This window comes from Drosophila virilis, chromosome 5, assembly GCF_030788295.1.
Source record: "Drosophila virilis strain 15010-1051.87 chromosome 5, Dvir_AGI_RSII-ME, whole genome shotgun sequence".
NCBI classification, from domain to species: domain Eukaryota; kingdom Metazoa; phylum Arthropoda; class Insecta; order Diptera; family Drosophilidae; genus Drosophila; species Drosophila virilis.
Genome location: NC_091547.1, coordinates 2789253 through 2812416, shown reverse-complemented (window position 1 = coordinate 2812416; position 23164 = coordinate 2789253). Strand labels below are relative to the sequence as shown.

Below are 23164 nucleotides of genomic sequence, written 5' to 3'. Positions count from 1 at the left end.
GCGTGGGCCCTAAAGCGCAGCTCGATCATAAGAATCGCCGGGCGCCCAGCGGCAACGCTTCCTGTCTTCCACTCGCTGGCATCTGGGCAGTTGGGCAGCTGGGCAGCTAGCTGCCATATCTGACCAACTGCGCTGGCTTGATCTTGATTTTGATCTTGCTATGCCCTACCCTGAAAATGGCTACAAAACGGGTATATTGCATGTGTGTAGAAGGCATGCAACAGGCAGAATTTGTTCATGGAATATTTTATCTTAGACTTTGTCCATTTGACAAGGCGTGACTTCAGTATTTACCCTACCTGTCATTGATGGTACTCTATTAGCCCTTAAATCGAAGACTTTTATTCTCGATAGTCTCAACTTGAACTTATCGATAAGCCGTTAAATTGATAGTTATCGATATTCAATTTCGATATTGAGATTACATTTATTAAGGTCTTTAGTATGAGAACGAGATAGGCGAATGAATTTATAATAAACAATTTATTTTGTATGCGACTGAACTTGTTTTTATCGATAGGCCGTTAAATCGATATTCATCGATATTTAACTTGGATATTGAGATTACTTTAAGTGTATAGCGGCAAGAATATTTTCCCCAATATATTATTCATCGTTAAGCTCTTTAGATGCAGAACGCAGAAGTTATTCGTAACTATTTTGGAGGCACACAGGGTATCTGGTAGTCGGGTGCCCTAATTGTGACCTGCTGTTGCTGCTGCTTCTGCTGCTGATGATGGGGGCTGTAATTTATCTACATGCGAATCGTGTTAACAGCAGTTGCTGCTGACGGTTGCTGGTTGGCAGCTTTATTGGTTTTTTATTGGCCATTGACAGAAGGACAAACAAATTTCCAAGCGAAGTTCGAGTTTTTCCGCAACATGTGTGGCTATATTTATGATGTTGCATCTAGAAGATGCATGCCCCATGCCAGCGATACATTGCCGTATGCAAATGCATAGCTTTTTTGTTTTTTTTTGTTTTGTGTTTTGTTCTCTTCATCGATTCGCTTCTTTTGTTCTTAAGGTGTTTATGTGAGTTATGTGCTGACGGGTTTTTACTGCTCTCGATCGCATCGCATCGCATCTCGGCTTGGCTTGGCTTTTGGGTTTGTGGGGCTGACTTGGCGTATACGCAACTTTTACTCAATGGTCAAGGTTGAGTTGGAGTCAGATAAAAAAAAAAAAAAAACATAAACACAATTGAAGATATTACTCAGACATTTTTATCTAGCCAGGAGGCAGTCTCGCAGATAGAGCCTGTGAATTCTGGCTCTCTACTCCACTTGGAGACGTTCCATTGTTTCTCTGCGAGCATTTGTCATTTATCATTTATCATTCCTCAGTGTTCGTCATGGCAAGGCGTTGGTTGGCCCGATCTGTTCAGTTATGATTGTCATAAGTCATTTATAACTTTGTAACTAACCGCCGTGCCCTAACTGCTCGCGACTTAATGCGATTTTTACATTTTAAATGCGTTCTCGGTTGCAATTATTATAATTTTTGTTGTTGTTGTTTTTGTTATTTTTTAAACATATCTCGTTTCATGTTCTGCTCACTGCCTAATTGAATATGTAATTTTTTATGGGGCTTTTCAATCTGTACGCCTTTTTGGAGAAGGTCAGAGCTACTGTTGCGAATGGACATGCCCTGAAAATGACACACACAACGCCGCCTTAAACTGTAGGAGGCTAAGAGAAATATATTGAATATCAAATTGAACTCTATTAATTAGTTTGTGATTAATTTAATATTAAGATGTAGTTTTGTGTTTATTCTGAGCATTATTTACTGCATTTTGCCCATTGAGTCATGCTTCATTTTTTACTGCTCGCATTTTTTTGCAGCCGCCTGAAAGTATGCTGCATCTAAATTGAATTACACAGTTGACTTGGACAGGCTGCAAACACTTTTGAATGCGCTACACAGCAAACTTAGCAGCTGGATATATGCAAATATTATATTGTTAAGCTAACTGTAAATGGCTACACATAAAAAAAAGGAATCTTTTTAAGCTTATATATATAATTTTTTCAGTTTTAAATGTTTTAAATTCGTTTTGCTGCGCATGCCTTATTTGTGAACTTTCCAACACTGAAATATGCCTTGTTCAACTTTGAAATGTAAGCATTGCGTTTAGTAAAAATTAATATAAATTTAAATTTGATAATATATATATATTTTCTATTTAAATTTATATATATTTTATTTTATGCTAGGTCTTAATTTCGTTTTGCTGCTCATGCTTTTCTTGTGTATTTTTCAACACTGAACTTTTTTAAGTGTAACCATTAAACTTTAATTTAGCTTTTGAGGTGTAGTTAAATTTAATAATAATTATATTATTATGTTTTATAATTTGTTGTTTTCCAAAAGCTGGAAATATACACCTTAGCTGATTGCTATGCAAGCACAGATTACAATTTGAAGACCTTTATTTATATCTATAATATCTTATATCTATATTACGTATACAAATATCTATAGGTTGGTTATGAATACTTAAGACCTGTTTCCCATTTTGCAATATTTATGTTCAAGTTGGGAAAATACATGAGATCCCGAGATTCTCTAGAAACAATACGTAGTCAGAGATAAAAATGTGGTGCACACAAAGCTAATGCAAAAATGCAGAAAACAAAACAAAATACATAATAAAAAAAAAAAACAAAAAGAAAAGAAACGCAACATAATAGAAATCAAGAATAGCTTGGGAACTAACATACCATTCGAACCGGAGCCAAAGCTGAAGCCGGAGCGTGCACTCGATGTTATTATTAATGGATATTATTGGTCATAAAGCTGAAGTGGAGGCAATTGACATTTGGACGCAGCTGCTAATTGATTAAAGCTGCAACCGATATGAGCTCTCCGATCAGTGCGTATATAACATATATCCGGCTCCGCTCACTTCATCTTCATCTTCATCGTCATCTTCATCTGCATCTGCATCTGCATCAGCAGCTCGGTAAAGGTTAATGTGTCGCACCTGAGTTATGCACTCGTTGGCATTGTAAACTCAAAACAAAACTCATTAATGTGTTTCCATTTTCTATCAATCGTAACGGAGAGCCAGACTAGTTTTGGAATCGTCTTAGAATCAATTTATAGATACGTCTTGGAGCTGCAGCCCGAGCCTGTCTTTGATATTATTTTTGTTGATTTTTTCATTTTGTTTTTTTCTATTTAAACTGGGCGTGTTGCGCTTAACGCCCATTTTGCGCCAAGGCAAATGCCAACACCGAATCAGAGCGAAGTATGTTGCGAAGACACGACTGCGAGATGCCCTGTAGATAGTTGACAGCTAGAAAAGATTGATTGATTTGATTAGAATAAGTATTTTAAGTATTTAAGTATTATATATAATTATTCTAATGAGGAGCCGGGCTCTTATCCGTTAAGTTTTATTTATAAAATATAAGGAAAAGTGATCTCAAATCAATCGCAAATCTGATCAAAAACTTAATGTTCACAGATTTATTTTCTTTCCGCTTATAGCCTACCTCTGAAGAGGGTTATTTATTGTATATGCAATTTAATGGCAACTAGCTCAGGCACTTCTTTATATTGTAATAGTATGATTTTCTTCGTTGATTTAACTTATGTTCGGGTTGCCTTTTTATTTTTAACAACACGTCTTCTTACTGCTAGTACTGTAGAGAGACTGCCTTCCACTTCTTCTCTGCAGCCGCTTTTCTTTATCGATATTTACTTATCGTACTGTTATAATTAACATAGATAGTGACACTATAATACCCTGGCTAGGGTTACCAATGATGCTCTTATCCTATTACAACTCGGCCATCCTGACAAAGAGAGCTCCCGATCTCTGTCTTTTATATGTGTATCTATCTTTATAACTAATGCTTATTGCCTATTTTCGCATCCAATGCTTAAAGTTTTGGCTATTCCAGATACCAACGTACGGGTTGCGAGATAATTGAAAGCCTTCTACATCCTTTAACAAGTATCTATCATTTTTTAAAATCTTTTCTATACTATAAGGCCCTTTATATCTTGGTATTAACTTTTTTGAAACTCCTGGTGTGCTATCAAAATTTTTTACCATGACATAGTCACCTATTTTATATTCTACTGATACTTTCTTCTTTTTATTAATCCGCTCTTCATTTCTGATTTGAGCTTCTTTTTGATATATTTCTCCACTCTTTCTTATATTTTCTAAATTTCTTTTATCACACGTGTTCACCTGTGTAAACTCTTCTAATTTTTCTTTTAATTCATCAACAACTTTTCCTTTCTGTTGTAATCCGAATAACATTTCGCTTGGAAATTTCTTTATGCTTTTGTGTTGTGTGTTGTTTATTGCATATTCAACATTTTCTATAATAACATCCCAATGTAAACCATTTTCTGGCTCCGCCATTTTTGCCATCATCGGACCCAAGTCTCTATTCAACCTTTCCACCTGACCATTTGCTTGCGGACAACCCGTTGCTATTTTAATATGCGTTACTCCCTCATTTTTTAAAAATTCATCAAACTCTTTTGCAGTAAAACAACTCCCTCTGTCCGATACAATGAACTTAGGTCTACTATACGCTCTGAAATAATCTTTTAATGCCTTAATCGCTTCTTTCGTACTTGTTGTCTTTGCTGTATATAGTCTAACAAATTTTGAAAATCCGTCAACCACCGCCAATATATATTTATTAGCCCTTCCTGCATTAATTGGTCCATAATGGTCTATATGGATCATCTCCCACGGTTTGTTTCCTTTCGGTATGCTATGTAATAGTCCTTCACTCTTACCCGTCTTGGGGGCGAAGGCAATGCATTTTAAACAATTCCCTATATGCTTTATTGCTTTTTCCTTAATATATGGGAACCAGTAACTCTTTCCAATGGCATCGATCATCTTATCTCTCCCAGCATGTCCCAACTCATCATGATATTTGTAAAGTACATGTTCTTCCATATCCTTTGGTACATAAAAAACTAATCTGCCATCATTTGTTTTTCTGTAAATGACCCCATTTCTCATTTCGAATAGCTTGTGCTCTTCTTTTTCTAACATCTTTCTAATATCTACCAGTTTGTCATCTTTGCTTTGGCAAATAACTAAATTGTCCTCAAAACTATTGGATTCAATAACTAAAATGTCCTCATAACATCTGCTTAACGCATCCACATGTTGCATTTGCTTGCCCGATCTATGCACTAACTCAAAATCGTAATTTTGTAGTTCTAACGCCCATCTAGCAATTCTCGGATTTAAATCTATTTTGTTAAGCGTTAAAGTTAAAGAGTTGCAATCTGTCATTATTTTAAATCGTTTTCCCTGCAGATATATACGAAATCTGCGTAATGCGTAAATGATGGCTAGCGTTTCTAACTCAAAACTATGATATTTAGACTCTACTTCGGTTGTTCTTTTAGAAAAATAAAAAATCGGGTGTAATTTCCTATCTTCTTTTTTTTGAAATAAAACAGCCCCAAATCCCACTGCGCTGGCATCACAATGTAGTTCTATTTCTTCTTTGTAATTATATATTGATAGTACTGGCGCCTCTAACAATTTATCTTTTAACATATTAAAACACTTAAACTCCTCTTCTCCAAACTTGAATTTCTTATCTTTTTTCAATAAATCATATAAGGGTTTAGCTAATATAGAAAAGTTTAAAATGAACCTCCTGAAGTAGGAGCATAACCCTAGGAAACTTTGTACTCCCTGAATTTTGTTTGGTATTGGAAAGGATTTAACCGCTTCTAACCCTTTTTCATCAGCCCTAACGCCTTTACTATCCACCACAAATCCTAAATATTTAACGCTGCTTTTAAAAAATTCACACTTATCTAATTTCAACTCTAATTTGTTTTGCACCAGTCTTATAAACACTTCCTTTAAGGTCTCCATGTGTTCCTTTATGTTTGTACTTGCTATCATAATATCATCCATGTAAACAATTACCTTATTATCTTTTATCATATCACAAAATATGTTATTAACAAATCTTTGAAATACATGTGGCGCAGTTTTTAAACCCATGGGCATCCTAAGAAATTCATATTGTCCTAAAGGGGTAACAAATGAAGTGTATTTAATAGATTGCTCATTAACAAAAACATGAAAATACCCGTTTTTTAGATCCAACTTTGAAAATACTGTTTTTCCGCATAGTCTGTCTAATAAATCGTCGATCAATGGTAGCGGGTAGTTGTCTCTACATATAATTTTGTTCAGTCTTCTAAAATCAATACATAACCTCATGTCTCCAGTTTTTTTCTTCACTAGTACTATAGGTGATGCATACTCTGAACAACTTGGCCTAATGATTCCATCTTTTAAATAGTCGTCTAATAATTCTTGCAACTTTTCTTTTTCCATATAAGATAACCGCCTAGGTGTACAATTAAATACTTTGTCGTTTTCTAATCTTATGCTTAACTCATGTCTTAATTTTGGCTGATTTGGCCTTTTCGCTTTTACATAAGTATTTTCAAATAAATTTTCAAATTCACACTTTGTGCTGTAATCAATATCTTCACTTAAAATATATATATTTTCTCTTTTGTTAGAATCTTCCCAACTTATTGTTAAGATATCCTTCTCAAAATTCTCTTCTAACACTCCCATGATTTCGCTATTCACTGGCGCTTCATTAACATGATTATTAATTTTAACTGCACTGTTTCCTATATCTTCTATAATCACTTTTTCAATCCCGGTTTGATTATAGATAATTTCATCACTAACAACTTCTTCACTATCAGGTTCGAGCTTAAGCTCTCCATAACTAACTATCTCATCACTAACAGTTTCGATCCCAATCACTTCATTTCTAACTATTTCACCACTAATTATTTTATTTCTAACTATCTCATCACTACCAACTTTATCACCAAGCGTTTCCGGACTAACAATTTTCTCACTAACTAATTCATCACTACCAGTTTCATTACTGACTATTTCCTTATTAACGATTTTATCATTTAACAATATAGTTTCATTTTGCTCGTGTTTGATATCTTCATCGTCCACTTTTTTTTGTTTTTCTTTGTAGCTTGTAGCTATGATATCATTTTTACCATTATTCTGGTGATCAACTTTATGCCCGTTCACAATTTTTAATGTTCTTAAATCAATATTTAAACCAAAAGAATCCATAAAATCTCTACCAAGCACAGCGTCATACCTCATAGACTCATTTGCCACAATTATAACATTAAAATAAACATTTATTAACTTTTTCTTCATAAAACATAAAATTTTTCCAAAATTTTTCAATTTACTTTCATTTAAACCTACATACGAATTTGCATCTGGCATACGCTTTACTTTTAATGGCACAAACTTTTCCTTTAAAAATGAAATAGGGCTGCCAGAGTCTATAAGGCATTCTGCAATTATTGATTTGTTAAATGAGTTACTAAAATGAATTCTTAAGTATCTTACATATTTGTTTTCCATATCATACTTTTTATTTGGACATCCTGCTATTAAATGATCCTTTGAGCCGCACGCATAGCAAGATCCTGCCTCCCGTTTGGGCTTTAAACAATCTTTGGCCCAATGGCCCTTAACATTGCAATTGTAGCAACGTTGTTGTTTGTCCGCCTGTGCTTCCTGTGCAGTTTGTTTCACTACATGGTTTCGTACCCGTTTAATTGGCAACTTTATAGCTGCAAACGCACGTAAAATTTGAGCCGGATTGGTAAAGCAATGCATACTAGCTTGAGTGCGCAAGTTTTCGCAAGGTATGCCTCGAATAATACCCTCCATTAACTCCTCTACATCAATGTTGATGTCCTGTGCCAATATGCTTTTTTCGCTAAAATATGTGGCGAACACCTCATCTGGTTTCCAAACCCGATCCTCGAACTTCTGTCGTAGTTCCGACTTCGAAAATCCTCCCCCGAAGGCCAAAACCAATTGATTTAGCATCTCGTCAATCGGAGCAATGATGCGCATAGGGTCTGCATGCAACCACTTCAAAGCACCGCCTTTCAATTTGCTTATACAAAGCAAGTGCTGTTGCATATCATTTAGTCTGTAGATCTTGGCCACATTGAAGAATTGCATTACCCATTTACGCACCTCACTTTCTCCAGTAAATTCTAATAAAATTTCCTTGGCTAACATCATCGCTCCAGTTTGGATGCAATTATTTAAGTTGCCTCCGACAGCGTTGCCACTTTCGTCGATCCTTCCAGCTGCCCCAGCGTTGCCCGCTGCACCAGCGTGATCAGCTGCACCAGCGTTGCCATCCGTTCCAGTGTAATCAGCTGCACCAGCGTTGCCATCCGTCGACCGTGGTCTTTCTTCAGTGTGACCATCCTCTAGCTGCAATAAATCGCCGACTTCACTTTCTTGCTCTCCCCCGTCGCTCCCGCCGATGTGCGAGTTGCGGTTCACCGTTACTTGAAATTCTTCTAGGAATTTTCGAGACGCTTCAATTTCGAGACGCATCAATTTCAGCATCTCGGCGCCATTTGCTATTTCGTCACGCTGTTGTTGCATTATGTTTTGCAACTCATTTTGAGCCTCAATTGTCTGTTCCTTGTTACGTTGAACTTCAAGTTCCTTTGCAGCATCGTCTCGGATATCCACTGGTACCTTATTTAATCTCGCCATCAGCTCAGTTTTGGTACCCTCTGTTGGCAAATTTAGTAATGCCAACCAACTTTTCAATGTCGCTATTGACACGTCATTTATATTTATATTTTCCATTTTGTTGTGTTTTTTTTTTTTTTTTTCTGAGTCAATCCCACTTCTGATATTGTAATAGTATGATTTTCTTCGTTGATTTAACTTATGTTCGGGTTGCCTTTTTATTTTTAACAACACGTCTTCTTACTGCTAGTACTGTAGAGAGACTGCCTTCCACTTCTTCTCTGCAGCCGCTTTTCTTTATCGATATTTACTTATCGTACTGTTATAATTAACATAGATAGTGACACTATAATACCCTGGCTAGGGTTACCAATGATGCTCTTATCCTATTACAATATACCCTATGGACTTTTCGCATGAAGGGTATTCAGCATCGTCTTGGAGAGACTTGCCACCGCGTCAGTAACAGCCTCGGTGCCATTGTTAGATTGCGAAATTGCCAAAAATTATTATTAAATTCTTGTGGCATAAATGTTAGTCGCTTCTCAGTGCCCGTGTCCGTGTCCGCGCCCTCGCCCGTGCCCTAGCCCCTGCCCACCAACTGTAACAACTGGCAACTGGCAACGGGCTCAAATTCAAATGTGGCCGAAAAACTGTGGCGGAAAGTGAGAGACCCGGCAAATATGGCAATGGAGCGGCGTTGGAATTTGCATGGTAGTCAAGTGGAAAAGATTTTTGCCAGCTATTTTCTAAGCCAGTCAGCCGTTACACATGCAGCACCTTTCGCTTTCGGGGCATGGCCCCACAACGCCCACCCAGCTACATGTTTGTACAAGCAATTTGACAAATTTTATTAGCTGCTGCTGCACCTAACAGATACAAGATACAATCTACAAGATACATGCACCCACGTCAGCCAGTACGCATCTAGCTGATGTGTCACAGTTAACACGCAGACAATGGCCAACAGCTAAAAATGTTGCAGTCGGGTGCAAGCGACTGCCCAATACTCGTCCACAGTCCAGCTTTAAACTTGCTAACTGCTAACTGCTAACTTGCTAACTAAATATGGTATAAATATGACTTGAACAGATGACTAATAAGAAAACAACTGGTTTAATCTGAAGTCGGCTCGCGCCATTCTTTAAACAATGTGTGACCAGCTTGACTTGATTAGCAAATGCTTATGTCTAGCATATATTATAACAGCTTTCCAACACTAGTTCTACTCTGGTGCTTGGCTGTTAACGCTTATGTTAATGTTAACAGTTCACCTTAACATTTACGTTTAACACGAACTGAAAGGCAATAATAGGAAATAATAATAGGAAGCCAATATACTCTTTTGCATATCGAATCGAATAGTTACATAAGTTGGCTAGCTTAGAACTTAAAAGGCACTTTAAATTGCAAATGTGCAGCAGTTCAACGACTCGTTGCGACTCGTCTCGCAACTTTCTATTGACCCAGCCTAATCAGAGAAATGCTATAAAAACGCTGAGAACTGTTTGTGCGCGCCCAGTATTAGCATAAATTCACTAGAGCTGCCATAAAACATGTTTCGATTGGTAAGCCACAAACAACAGCGATAAATGTCCAAAAATCTCCATTGATAAACCCCTCTCCCCTCTCCCAACCCTGGACAGTGCTTACTTTGGGTGCTGTGCTGCGCCGGCAGCTGGAGCTGGAGCGCACCAGCGAGCGGCAGCGGGAGCGGCAATGAGGGGCAACAGCTGGTGCCGATCATCAAGTCGCTGGCGGAGCAAAAAAACGATGGCTCCTATTTCTTTGCCTACGAAGGCGCCGATGGCAGCTACCGTGAGGAGGTGGGCATCGTGAGGCGCACTGGTAAACATAATGATGATGATGATGATGACGATTATGACGATGCGGAGCTGGAAATCTCTGGCGTTTATCGCTATATCGACAGCCAGGGCGAGCGTGTGGAGGTCAGCTATACGGCCGACAAGAATGGCTTTGTGCCCCTAGGCACGAACATACCCAAGGAAATAACAGAGACGGCGCGTAATGCGGTCCAGTCGCTGGAGGTGCGAGCGGGCAAGAAGAGTTAAGAGTTAAGGTTATGGCTGAGGCAATTGCACAGCTATAAACTGTTATATGTTGCAGTTGCGAGTGACAAAATGAGCTGTACCAGAACAAGAAATACTACCAAATTTTATAAAAAATTACAATTTTTATATAATTTTAAGAATAATAAGAATTGTCGATATTGATATTTGTGCATTAAAAAGTACCATTTGGTACCATAAAAAAGTCCCCAGTTCCCCTTTCGGTACATTTTTACAGCTGCAGCTTTTGAATTGCTATAAACTGTTATACATTATTAGCTGGCTTGATTGGCGCACTTTGGGTAAATGTTATTTAAACAATTATCGAAAAAAAACGAGCCATAAACCAAACTATGCAAACCCGGCCAATAAATTCAAATCAGAAATCCCAGTCAGGCAGCCAGCTCAGCGACCAGCTATGCGAATGAGGAGCGCCCGCTATGTGGCTGCGACTGGCCAGCAAACATCTACAACGGCTTACAACACCTCCCGCAACAGCAGCGACAGCTACCAACACTGGCCGTAAAACAGCTCATCGTGCACACATTTAATTTGACGACGTGCATCGCCAGCTTCTCTGTTGTTTTTGTTGTTTCATTTGTTTTTGTTTTTTTTTTTTCTTTTTTATGGCTGTCAGAAATATAAATTGTTGCAATTTTTATTGGCAGCACAATTTTCAGCGCCTTAACATGGTAATTTTTTTGGGCTCGAACTCGGGCCCAGTGGCCGCCGGGCATTCGTCTGGGTTTGCCCTTTGCCAAATGTCGTCAGAGTTAACGCCAAAATAAATGAACTTTAATTAAAATTGCTGTTTATTTTATTTTTGTACTAGCAATTGTTTATTAATTATTCTACGACTTTTCTCGACCTATTGCGAAATGCTCGGCCAACTTTATATTGATAGCTTTGCAATATTTATCGTTAATTCAATTGAATATTTCAATAAGCAAGCGATAAAGTGATAAAAACCATTGGACATTGTTTATGCAGCCCATTAGAATTTTAATTTGAAACATTTATCAAGTTTCTAGCTGTAATTGCGTCGAAGATATATACCTGAGATATAAGGCAGACCTATGATAGAGAAGTATCGAAATGGAGCGTGGAAAATATGCTGTCTCTTTGGGAGGGATAAGAAGATATCATGCATAGATACCATTAGGTTCTTCAATTTTTGCATTATTATTAACATTAACTATTCTACTTCGCTTGAGAATAATCAAAAGTCAAGCACTGTCAAAAAAGTAATTTTATTTACCATTAACCACAATTCAAATGGGATTATGCCAACCTAAGCCTTAGACGAATTATATCTTTGGTATGTAGAGAATCAGAGTTACAAAAGAAACCACTGACTTTTGTTGTGTTTGAGTTAAAACATATTCAAATACCAAGCACACCTTCAAAATTGGGCTGAAACAGAAAAATGGGTGCTGACAATGCTATGGAAATGCCCAGAGCACTTTGCAAATGTTGTTGTTGTTACTGTTGTTGGTGAACTCGGGCTACTCCTCTGCTCAGTTGTCATTGTTTCGCATCTTACACGAATCACATTCAGATGGAGATACTTACTAATAAATTACGAGAAGAATTACACAAAGCGCTGACATTTTACATGCTAAATGAAAACATTTGTGGGCTTGGTGGATGCCAATGCTGAGAGGCAATTAATCGCAACACCTTGAGTGGGTGAAGCAGCCAGCAAATATACTGGCTGGCAACTGGCAATGGTAATGGCAGTCGGAAAGCCTGCTAATGGATGCACTGATTGACGCCATCAATTCAAAAGATGTACCAGATAGAGCGTGACATACAGATACAGATGCAGATACAGATACAGGTGCAGATATAGATACAGATACAGGTGCATCTACAGATTCAGATACAGATACAGATACAGACACAAATACAGATTATGATACAGATACAAATACAAAATACACAGGTACAGATACAAATATGCAGATACAAAAATAGAAACGTTAGCGTCACATTCGCGTGTGAGGATGAGTGCGGAAGTTAACGCTGCAGCGTCTCTGGAATAACTGAGTGGAATAACTGATCGACCGACCGACTAACTGACTGACTGACTGACTGACTGACTGATTGACTGATTGGCGCAGTGGTTGACACATTTCTGGCGACCCTGACATTTAGCGTGAAGTAATTTGAGCATCGTTTAAAGTTTTGGCCCGTAGCGCGTAGCCGCTGCCATAAACCGGGATGCAAACATGTTTGGCATGTTTAAGCGCATGGAGGGGCGTTGAATTATTTGATCGCAATGCCGGCCGCATATAAAAGCCAACCGGCAGAGTGCGACACACTCAAACTCTCGCTTTCAGTGCTCCAGTTCAAGTAGAAATCTCATAGAATGTTCAAGTTCGTAAGTGGCTGCCCAAAAACCCAACCCAAACAGAGAAGATTTCTTTAAATTTGGATCTTTTATAGCTGCCATTGCTCGTGTTGGGTGTCCTCGCCTCCAGCTATGCCCTGCCCGTTGCCGAAGAGAAGGAGGTTGTGGCCATTTTGAAATCGGAGGTGAACAAGAACGAGGATGGCTCATACCAGATCAACTACGAGGGCGCCGATGGCACCGAGCGCAAGGAGGAGGCCAGCGTTGTGGATGCCGGCACCGAGAACGAATCGCTGGAGGTGAAAGGTTCCTACAAGTACATCAACGATAAGGGCGAAACAGTTGAGGTATTCTACACGGCCGGCGTCAATGGATTTGTGCCATACGGCACCATAATCAATCCGGAGATCACCTCAGTCGCCGAGGCAGCCAAGGATTTGCCCAACACTCAACAAGACGATGTGAAGTCGTAAATAATATAAAAAATAGATAATAGTTGTATCTGAAGTGCCAGCGAGATGTGAATAAAAGACGATTGGAAGAGCCCAACAAAACAAATACCTTTCTTAAAACTCTCAAATCTTAGCCTCAAACAATCAGACAGTTGCGTCTGTTGCTTTGCATAATCACACACTCTGTCTCCCTCTCCCTCTCTGGAAATTAACAGAGATTATTGCTCGCAGACAAATTAGAAATTCCCGCCTCCGAAGACCTTGAAAAACCACAAAACTTGGTCGTGCGCAGATCCCCCTGTCCGAATTTAACAAACGGTAATGACTACTTGTTTGGCTACTTTGCTTAGTACAGTAAAGCCTGGCATATAGCAACTTATTTTATTTGCAAGCAATACGTTGAGCAAGTAAAACTCGATTTGACAGATCTTTCATCCTATAATTTATAGCTCCTTGGCATCACAGGGTGTTTCCTTAGAAGTTATGTTTATTTTGTACAGTTGGTCACACTTATTTCAAAGAGTTGTATAATTGTACAGTAAAGCCTGCAATGGATGGTTACTTAAGACAATTGATTTGAGAGGTTGGCCATTAAAGAGTCTAGCATTAATAAATACTTCAGATCTTACTTGATTAATTGCTATATTAATTTTATTCAGTATGTTGTGTAAAGTAAAGCCTGGTTCCCACTGACTAGCATCACTAATCAATAGCTAACTCCCCACATGATTTATTATATTAGTCTCATCCATATGAAGCCGAATGACTAATTAACATGCAACATAATCAAAATGACAAATGCTTTCAATAAGTATGCAAATTTTGTTTATCAAAAGAACAACTTTTTTTTCGGCTGTCAATTAACATTAGAGGAGCTCTCTTGCGTTTTTCAACTGTTAACAATGTGAATTAAGAATGGTAAAAACATAATATAACTTCTTTGATTGCGAGCCAAACAATTAAAACTCTTGATTTATACGCTTGCCATACTCTGTAATGCCAAAGAGGCGAGTCTTTATGGCCAGTACCCAAGAGAAAGAGGTGAAAAGAGTTTTTCATAAATGTAGTCGTATCCGTGTGAGCTTATCTCACGAGATTTTTTATCAATAGAACTAGACACCAAACTTGGTATGTAGGTTATCCTATAGCATATACAGATTAATCATATTTCTCTTATTGGAAACCTTTGCCTTTAAGGGCAGATTCTTGCGTTATATAGACTTTCAGACTATATGAAGGACTTAATCAAGAATCAATATCCCCACCCTCCCGTACAGCCTATACAGATTAATATTTAACTTTTTTGACACATTTGCCCGCCCTTTCAGGAATTAAAGAATCTTCCATTTACAGGCAGATTCTTGCGCTATAAAGGATCCGACAATCAGGCTATATCAAGGAGTTTATCAAAAATGAGTATCCCATATAAAGTATGGGCTATATAGAGCTCAACCTGAACTTTCTATGTATAGCATATGACGTATAAAAGGGAGTATCTGCTAGTCGTGCACGCCCGAGTAGGCACTCATGTTTTGATGTTTCATCATCATCGAAGCATCGAAGCATCTCAGTGGCCCCATAAAGTTTATGACATCATTATTTGACAATTAGCATGGTATTTGCCAACTGATATTTTCGACTTCTCGATTTTGGGCTATATCATGGGCTATAGATAGACATGGTTGGCAGATGGACATGCTGGCAATTGTAAGCTTTTGAATTTAAGTTTAGGCTACGTATTTTTTTCTTTCAATTTTTTAATGCTAACCACATTACAAATACACAAATTTAATAATACTAAGCGCTACAGCTGGGTATAAGTCTCAATTAGGCGGTCTTTGTCGCGACTTTGTCGGTTTTCTCCACCGCGGCAGCGACGGGTTTCTGCTCCACCTGCACCACCTGCACGGGCACCACCTCAGCTGCGGCCGCCTTGGGCTCAGCCGGCTTGGTCTGCTCCACTGGCTCCGCGGTCTGCTCTGTCTTGGAGCGTGCACGACGCTGGCTGAGACGCTGCTCGCGCTCCTGCTCCTCGCTGTATTGGGGCAGATCGGCGGCCGCCTTGGCCAGAGCGGTTATCTCGCTGAGAATGTGGGTGCCCGTGGGCACAAAGCCATTCTTGCCGGCCGTATAGTGCACCTCCACCAGCTGGCCATCGGCATCGATGTAGCGATACGAGCCCGTCACTTCGAGGGCCTCGTCGTCGGTGCCGGCATTTTCGACGACGCCGCTTTCCTCGCGGAAGGACTTGTCGCCGCCCTCATAGGTGAACTTGAAGGAACCGTTGGGATCCTTCTCGGTCTCGAAGCGCAGCAGCGGCACGATTTCACGCTTCTCGGTGGTCACATCCGTGCTGCCAATGCTGGCTCCACTGACACCGCTGGCCACCACAAAGAGGCAGATAAATAGCTTGAACATGTCGCGTCTTGTCTCGAGTCTCAACTTGGCCAGAACTCACAAAGTGCGTTGCTTTTATATCGCGCAGCGGCCACACAAAATTAGCATCCATTACGTTATTTAAAAAACAGAAACTCAAACAAAAAAAAAAAAAACAATAAAGAAATTCTATAGAAACTTAGCCGAATGTGTTTTAATAAAACACTCACAACGCGATTTGCATAACTATTTATGATTCAGTGAATCAGCGTGAAGAAAAATGTAAAGCTCTAACCAGCTAAAGAGGCCGAAAATATAAACATCTTTAGGCTTAATTGAAATGGATCTTTAAGATCTGCCAAATTATTAGATCACACTCCAGTTTAGTTTTTTTTAAGAACCATGACGGCTTGCGCAACAGTTAATTAACAACTAAGAAAGTTAATCGCGAGTGCCCGATTAGCATTTACCCGGAAGCCGGATTTAAAGGCAAGCCAAATTATATGCACACTAAGGCGCAAGGTTCAGACCTTAACAGTGCATTTTCTTATGCAAATTGAATGGGAAATGGGGAGATGCATCCACAATCCTAATCTGCCTATCGAGCTCTTAGAATTCTCGATTTATGCTCGAATAACTGAGTATCGCATCGATATTTATCGATTTTATCGAAAAGAATGTTTTGACAAGCTCGTTCTGCTTATCATAGAGAGTATATATTGCAAACTTGAGGTCTCTAGCATGCGTAGTTTCCTTTTTCCCATCTGGTTCTGCTTTCAGTATCTCAGACACGTCTCGCCCTGGCTAAGACGAGCGTCGTCCCAAATGTCAACTTGTCAGTTCTGAAGTCTTCTGAATATCTCTAAGAAACTGCGCTCAATTAGCATATGTGCATATATCATTACATGCATTAGCTTATGGGCAATGCATTAAATTGGCCAACAAGAGGAGCTGCATAAATTTAGCCACATTTAAAGCGCACTTAAGATGCGCTCTGATTGAAACTGTGAATAAAATGAATTACACATGCGATTCATTCATTCATCATTGTGAATGAGACACGAACTGACGGAAACTGAGAAACTTTGAGACGACCACTGAGCACACGGGAAATTTTTCTGGGTGGAGAGCAATAGCCATAAATGAGATATACGAGTGTGAAACAATATTGCAAATACGAGTAGACCCCCAGAGATTGTATGTCAAATGTGAACGAGAAATTACGCTGCCTGCTATATGCCGAAGAGTAAATACTCTTCAGTGGCATCTTGTGGATGCTGGTATGTAAAAACATAAATATAAAAAAAAAAAATATACTATTCAATACGCTAAAGCTCTTATAACATGCGAGATTTGCTCAAAACACGGCACATCGATGTCGATTTTTATCGATCAATTGCAAACGGGTCAAGTTACACACACAGACACTAGGAGGACCTTCATTCTAAATTTCAAGTCCTTAGCTCTAATAAGTTCTGAGATCCATGCGTTTATACAAGCGGACAGACGAATAGGCAGGACACGACTACATTGACTCGGCTGATATACTTTATGGGGTCGGAGATGCTACCTTCTGCCTGTTACATACATTTGCACAAATACATCATACCTCATTTACCCACTTTTAATGGGTATACAAAAGGAATAGAAGCATGAACCGAACCATATTTATTTCAACTCAAAAGCTAGATGAGACTGTAAGAAAATGAAATGGGAAAATGGGTATACCCTATTGCAGGGTATGCAGATGCACTTAAGCAGCGATAGATGTGGACTAAGACGAAGGCCAGTAAAACGCGGGCAAATCGCAGCACACAGAAAATGTGCACAAAAGACGAAAAGGAAAAGCCACAGCAACAGCAAAAAGGGTGAGCTGAGCTGGACGCAGCGGCGGGGCAGGGTGCAGGGCGGCGCCAGAGGTGGAGCTCAAGCTGGAGCCAGCGAAGGCGTCTCCGCTGCTGTTGTTGTTGTTGTTGTTGTTGTTGGAGGCGCGTTAATCTCGCGCGATGTTCATCATGGCATGTTCGTGATCAGAGCGCAGTCTTTGTTGTTGTGTTTGTTGCCGTTGTTGTTGCTGTTGTTGTTGCTGTTGTTGTTGCTGTTGCTGTGGCCGCAGCTCTTGCTGCAATTTTTATGAATTGCAACTGACATTTCCTACACGCTGCCGCCGCCGTCTGTAAAAGTTTAAAGTTTAAGCCGAAAATTGCAATTTTTATGCGCCGGCCGGCTTAGCTTAAGCCAGAAGAAACGCCCCCGCCCCCCCCCCCCGCCCAGTCCGCATGCATATCATTTGGTTCACCTTTTAGCTGGGAACTGGTGCAGGGGAGTGGCGCATCTGGTCAGCAATTGGGCAACTGCCAAGCGTTTCAAATGTCTAAATTGTGATTAGCACAGCAGCATCAGCAGCAGCAGCAGCAGCTGCTGGAGATGCTGCCTCAAACAATGGCACACAAAATGTAGCCTTAATGTTGCATTCATTTGTGGTCCACAAACAAGTGGGCAAACATTTGGCAAACATTTGCCAGACACTGCGCCAATCCCCGCCCCGCGGCACTGCAAATGTCAATAAACAAGCTGGCAAAATAATAAAAATAGAAATAAAGAAAAACTATGAAATAAATGGGCAATTCATCAATTGCAACATGTCTGGTATTAATCTTTTAATTAATATTTGCATTAACAAATTATTGCATATTGCGCCGCATCGCAAATTGAATCAGATACACACACACAAGCACATACACACACACACACACTCACACACATAGACGCCAGCGTGGGCTAATCAAATGAACTTCGCATTGCTAATTCACATAAATTAATGCCTAGACAAGCTGGCGTGCCTCACACACTCACACACACACTCACACACACACACACACACAGGCGCAGAATGAGTCTAAGTAGCTGTCGGTTTAACTCATAAAACATATATACACACACACGCACACACATATGCCCGTCTTTTATGTGGTTATACACGGCGTATGCGCAACGCCCATTTGCATTCTGGAAACTCGTTGCGCATACGCCGCGTGGTACAGCGTGGCAGCAACCTCTTCCGATTCTGTTGATGCCGCCGTCGCTGCTGCTGTCGCTGTCAAATATACGAACAACTTCTTGCTCTTCTACCTGGCCATCGTCTGCTTCTCCCTCTTCTTCTTGGCAATCTAATTGTTGCTGCACTGCTCTCATTGCGGATGCTGCCGCTGCTGCTGCTGCTGCTGCTGATGCAGTTGCTGTTGCTGCGGCTCAGTGAATGCATTTTTGGTATAAAAACGTTTGCGCGGCTGCATTCAAGTCAAAACCGTTTTGACGAGCCCTCCAAGCGCAGACAAACGCTGTACTCCAAAACAAGCCGCGAATTTCAAAGTGAGTTCTTAACTGTTTGTGCTGTGCTCAGTTGGTGTTTTGTGCGAAAGGATCAAAAGGATCGTTGAACAAATAAAAAAGACATCAGATTAAAACAAAGTCAAGTCAAATAGTTCTATCAACATTCATTTTCTTAATCAAACGGATCGTTGACCAATTAAAAAAAACCAAGTCAAGCCATTTACAATTATAAGCATTCTTTTTTTAAAGGATATTTCAAAAGATAATCCTACGAATTCTCAACAAGTGTATGGCAGCAAAAATGGCTATGCCAAGGCCAAAAGTAGGGTTAGTGAAACGAATTATGACACAGTCATAGTCCGATTATTCAGTTGAACAACGAGACCAAGAACTCGAATCCCAAGCTAGTAGCATATACAATATTGTCAGATTAATAATAGCTAAAATACTGCTATTAAATAAAATGCACACATCTACATATTTTTTGTAGCTGCGGCCTTCTTGTTGCCACTTTAAAGATGACTTTCGAAAAATGCAAAGATTAAAGCCAATTATTATTGGCATCAATTACTGAGCACTTCGAACGGTGCTTGACATTATCATATCTCAGTTATGTCTCAATTAACCAATCATCTGTTTTGTTTATCGACCCCCACTCTCCCCCGAAAAGGTCATGCAGCTGCTCACCTCCGCCTACGCTGTCGCCGCCCTTGCGATCTGCTGCCTGTGCTTCGTCACAGCTCAGCCGCAGCGCGGTCTGGCGCAGCCGCGCTCCAACTCCTTCGATGCTAATGCTGTGATACTGAAGCAGAACTTTGATCTGAACCCGGATGGCTCCTATCAGTACAAGTAAGTTATGGTTGGAATACATTACTTCATTATTGTGAAGGATCTTTGAGAAAAGCTGCTTCAATAAAGAAGTCAGTCATTCAGATAGTCAGGACATACAGTCAGTCATTCATTAATGCATCTTTTCCATCAGTCAGTAAAACAATCAATTAGTAAGCCAGCTTATCAATCACTCAGTCAATCATTCAATCGCTGTCAGTCACTTTTTCGAACATTCAAGCAGCGAGTTGTTCAGTCATACATTTCATCAGGCGTTCTATCAGGCACTATCAGCCAGTCTTTCAATCAGTCAAACATTCAATCAGTCCGATATTCAGTCAATAATTTAGTAAATTATTCAGTCAGTGAATCACTTAGTCGCTTATTCAGTCAGTCAATTATCCAGGCAATCAATTAGTTATTCAGTTATTCTATCAGTCAGTCAGGCTGCTCATTAGTGAAATAATCAATATGCCATTCAGCCATGCATTCCATTAGCTATTCAGGCAGTGCGTTTTATATAAGTATATTTGGATAGCTGTCATATCAAGTGCATTATTATTTAAATTCTTATTCATTTTTCTATTTATGTATTCTATATTATTTATCTTGCATAGCTACGAGACGAGCAATGGAATTCGCGCTGATGAGGCGGGCTACCTTAAGAATCCCGGCTCACAGTTGGAGGCTCAGGTGGGTTTCGATGGCACAGTTTCAGGCGCAGCTGCAAAAGTTCCGAGAACTCGTGTGGCCTATTTTTAGGAAAGCAAAAATAACAGAATTGATGTTTGCAGGTAATGCAAGGCTCCTACTCGTACACCGGACCAGATGGCGTGCTCTACACGATTACCTACATCGCCGATGAGAATGGCTTCCGCGCCGAGGGTGCACATATTCCCACACCGCCGCCCGTGAGCCCGGCCGCCGCTGCCGGTCCCCGCCGATTCTTCAAATAATTGATAATTGACCAGCGAGAATTATATTTAATTGGATATAATATTTGTATGATAGCATCCAGGATGAAGTTCAGGGCAGCAGCTCAGTTGATTCACAGACCTCTCTCACTCCCTCCCTCCCTTCCCCGCTTCCACAAAAACACTCACACGCAACACTGCTTCATTTTTCCACTCTCACAGCATTCCGTGTGTATTTATGCATTTCCACACGTTCTCCAACATTCCCGATTTCCACATCTACCTAGCGCCTAACGAATCGTTTAAAATATGTTTTGTACATTATTTAAGTTTGATTGTTAAATGTCGTACGACATCGCAAGCTACGCAATAAAACGAATATTGCTCGAAATGTTTTTAATTTCTTGGTTTGTTGTCGTTATCTATCTTTTTGAGGTTATTCTTTATTGCAGCGTTGCTAGACTGTTTTTTGTTGTTTGGTATTTTTGCAGTATCTTATATTTGTGCAGGTAAAGTTGATTATTCAGTGCCCTTAGAAATGGATCTCAGCAATGCGAAATAGGACATGGCCGTTCGCACAATCTGTTAGGCACATGCAAAATTCAGCTCCAGACTCTCAATCGTTGCGCCCAACCACTCACCGAGATAAAGACCTCCATGTTGGCCTCAAAGAAGAAGCCATCGATACGACTGCCGCGCTGCGCCCGCATCATCGAGAACTGCAGAGAACGTCCCAGGGCCAAATCAAGGGCGACCTCATGCCAATGGCTGTCGTAGATGGCATTGGCGAAGCCCGTGCTCGCCGTCTTCAGGCGATCGCCGCAATAACAGTAGATATAAAGCTGAGAGAGCACCGATACGGTAAATACCACATAGAAGGGCATCTGGGCATTGTCGAACTTAACCAACAGCGTATAGCTGAGCACGCACAGATGCAGGGAGCCCACCACGAACTGCACGCAGATGAGCAGCCGAAAATAACGATTCAGTGCCGCGCTGAGATCCAGGCTTCGTCTATACAAATCAAGGATCTTGCCCAGCTGTGCCTCGCTGCCTGCACCAGCTCGAAAGAGCTGCATCGTATGCTGCGACGTCTGAAACAGGACGACAAGATTATGAATGAGGGCCATAAAAAATGTATCTACACAAATGCTGGGCAGGACGACAGCAAAGCTGGCGGACGCTAACAGGGCGTAGGAGAGCAGCGCATAAGGCAGCTGTTGATTATCCCAGGGGTAGCTGCACGGAAAGGTCATCTCCAGCCGCAGCTGACCCGTGCGCCAATAGTTGAGGCACATGCTCACGCTGGGCTTCAAGGAGCTCAGAATGGCCGCCAGCATAAAGCAGTTCTTGTAGATGCCGCTGAGCCGCTGCTCCCGCCGATTCTCCTCGCCGATGATGTAGGCAGGCACTTCAAAGGACACAAGCTTGAATAGGCACTAAGAATCTACTGAATTTACCCAACTGGTACCTTCGGTCAGCAGCTCTCGCAGCCTGGCCACGAGCCGCTGAAAGTCCTTGTGCAGCCACATCATGAGGCCGAACTTGAACAGGCCCAGTTGATTGATGAGCAGCGCGGCCAAACCCTCTGTCAGCTGATCCATATTCTCCAGATTCTGTATGCTGTAGGCAATAACCATCGCTTGGACCATGGTCAAGGAGAGCATTAGGCCCAAGGCTCGCCAATGCTGCCGCCAGCCCGACATCTCTGGTCTAGCAAGTATATTGAATCCAAGAATGCGAAAGTAAGTGTCCTGCACCTTGAGCAGGTTCTCATTGATAGTCTCCATTCTGCAAGTACTGAATGTCCTTGCTGCACTCAGCTTTTATACCAGACTACAAAAGCTGCACAGTGGTTCACAGCGAGTGTTTACATGGCAAAAAATCAACTACTTAAAGGATAGAGTTGGGCGTATAAACCCTATTATTTCAATTTAATACCCTTGAGGGGTTTTCATAATTACTTGTGAATAGAAAAGTAAATAACTCTTGCCCCTCTGTCTGTACTAATAAGATATCTTAATTCGATATTAATTTTTTCTTTGAAAACTCTTCGTTTTTTTAAAATATCTTGCTGTTAAGGCTTGAGCAAAATATTCTTATTATAAGACTTTTAGATTAATTGGCTCTGATGTCATTATTAGACTGAGATACGAGTTCGTGCATGGCAAAAGGTATATATCTTTAAATGTGTATCTTTTTATAAGAATATATCTTAATAAGTATATATCTAAATAAATACATATCTTTATATGTATATAT

At 40.2% G+C, this 23164-nt stretch overlaps 6 protein-coding genes across 11 annotated transcripts in view; 3 read left to right on the top strand and 3 right to left on the bottom strand.

The window, feature by feature from the left end:
• Nucleotides 1-14: 14 nt before the first annotated feature.
• The window catches only part of LOC116649737 (spermine oxidase), a 67425-nt gene continuing 44275 nt past the window's right edge, over nucleotides 15-23164 (bottom strand). The window contains exons 1-3 of one of the 6 annotated variants that reach the window (XR_011416890.1): nucleotides 8062-8983; nucleotides 7420-7995; nucleotides 3581-7364 (exon numbers count right to left, since the gene is read on the bottom strand). Coding sequence is in view for 4 of the 6 variants with exons in the window: in XM_070209867.1 (XP_070065968.1) it covers nucleotides 3100-3303; nucleotides 7420-8694 (1479 nt within the window). In the remaining 2 variants the exon portion in view is untranslated. Of the gene's footprint in view, nucleotides 3304-3580; nucleotides 7365-7419; nucleotides 8986-23164 lie in introns of those variants that run through there. The other 5 variants (XM_070209867.1, XM_070209869.1, XM_070209870.1 and 2 more) reach the window with 5 other exon arrangements.
• On the top strand, nucleotides 9992-10768 carry Cpr47Ed (Cuticular protein 47Ed). The gene is made up of 2 exons (XM_002059814.4): nucleotides 9992-10145; nucleotides 10224-10768. Exons 1-2 carry the CDS (start codon nucleotides 10134-10136, stop codon nucleotides 10647-10649), a joined length of 438 nt encoding a protein of 145 aa, XP_002059850.1. The 5' UTR covers nucleotides 9992-10133; the 3' UTR covers nucleotides 10650-10768.
• Cpr47Ec (Cuticular protein 47Ec) lies at nucleotides 12936-13548 on the top strand. The gene is made up of 2 exons (XM_002059813.3): nucleotides 12936-13029; nucleotides 13095-13548. Exons 1-2 carry the CDS (start codon nucleotides 13018-13020, stop codon nucleotides 13470-13472), a joined length of 390 nt encoding a protein of 129 aa, XP_002059849.1. The 5' UTR covers nucleotides 12936-13017; the 3' UTR covers nucleotides 13473-13548.
• On the bottom strand, nucleotides 15173-15905 carry Cpr47Eb (Cuticular protein 47Eb). The gene has a single exon (XM_002059812.4). It carries the CDS (start codon nucleotides 15867-15869, stop codon nucleotides 15279-15281), a length of 591 nt encoding a protein of 196 aa, XP_002059848.1. The 5' UTR covers nucleotides 15870-15905; the 3' UTR covers nucleotides 15173-15278.
• Cpr47Ea (Cuticular protein 47Ea) lies at nucleotides 19114-21286 on the top strand. Its single transcript, XM_002059811.4, has 4 exons — nucleotides 19114-19199; nucleotides 19831-20009; nucleotides 20606-20681; nucleotides 20783-21286. Exons 2-4 carry the CDS (start codon nucleotides 19834-19836, stop codon nucleotides 20942-20944), a joined length of 414 nt encoding a protein of 137 aa, XP_002059847.1. The 5' UTR covers nucleotides 19114-19199; nucleotides 19831-19833; the 3' UTR covers nucleotides 20945-21286.
• Nucleotides 21287-22729, bottom strand: Or47a (Odorant receptor 47a). Its single transcript, XM_032435761.2, has 3 exons — nucleotides 22368-22729; nucleotides 21544-22313; nucleotides 21287-21484 (listed from the first exon to the last, which is right to left on the bottom strand). Exons 1-3 carry the CDS (start codon nucleotides 22690-22692, stop codon nucleotides 21422-21424), a joined length of 1158 nt encoding a protein of 385 aa, XP_032291652.1. The 5' UTR covers nucleotides 22693-22729; the 3' UTR covers nucleotides 21287-21421.

Bases quoted from the DNA above. Each gene is read 5' to 3' on its own strand.
- Or47a (XM_032435761.2), bottom strand. From the start codon at position 22,692: ATGGAGACTATCAATGAGAACCTGCTCAAGGTGCAGGACACTTACTTT. The intron at 22,314-22,367 runs GTTGGGTAAATT...TGTCCTTTGAAG, and splicing joins GCTGCTGACCGAAGGTACCA to TGCCTGCCTACATCATCGGC. The intron at 21,485-21,543 runs GTGAGTGGTTGG...TGTGCCTAACAG, and splicing joins ACATGGAGGTCTTTATCTCG to ATTGTGCGAACGGCCATGTC.
- Cpr47Eb (XM_002059812.4), bottom strand. From the start codon at position 15,869: ATGTTCAAGCTATTTATCTGCCTCTTTGTGGTGGCCAGCGGTGTCAGT.
- Cpr47Ea (XM_002059811.4), top strand. From the start codon at position 19,834: ATGCAGCTGCTCACCTCCGCCTACGCTGTCGCCGCCCTTGCGATCTGC. The intron at 20,010-20,605 runs GTAAGTTATGGT...TATCTTGCATAG, and splicing joins GATGGCTCCTATCAGTACAA to CTACGAGACGAGCAATGGAA. The intron at 20,682-20,782 runs GTGGGTTTCGAT...TGATGTTTGCAG, and splicing joins GCTCACAGTTGGAGGCTCAG to GTAATGCAAGGCTCCTACTC.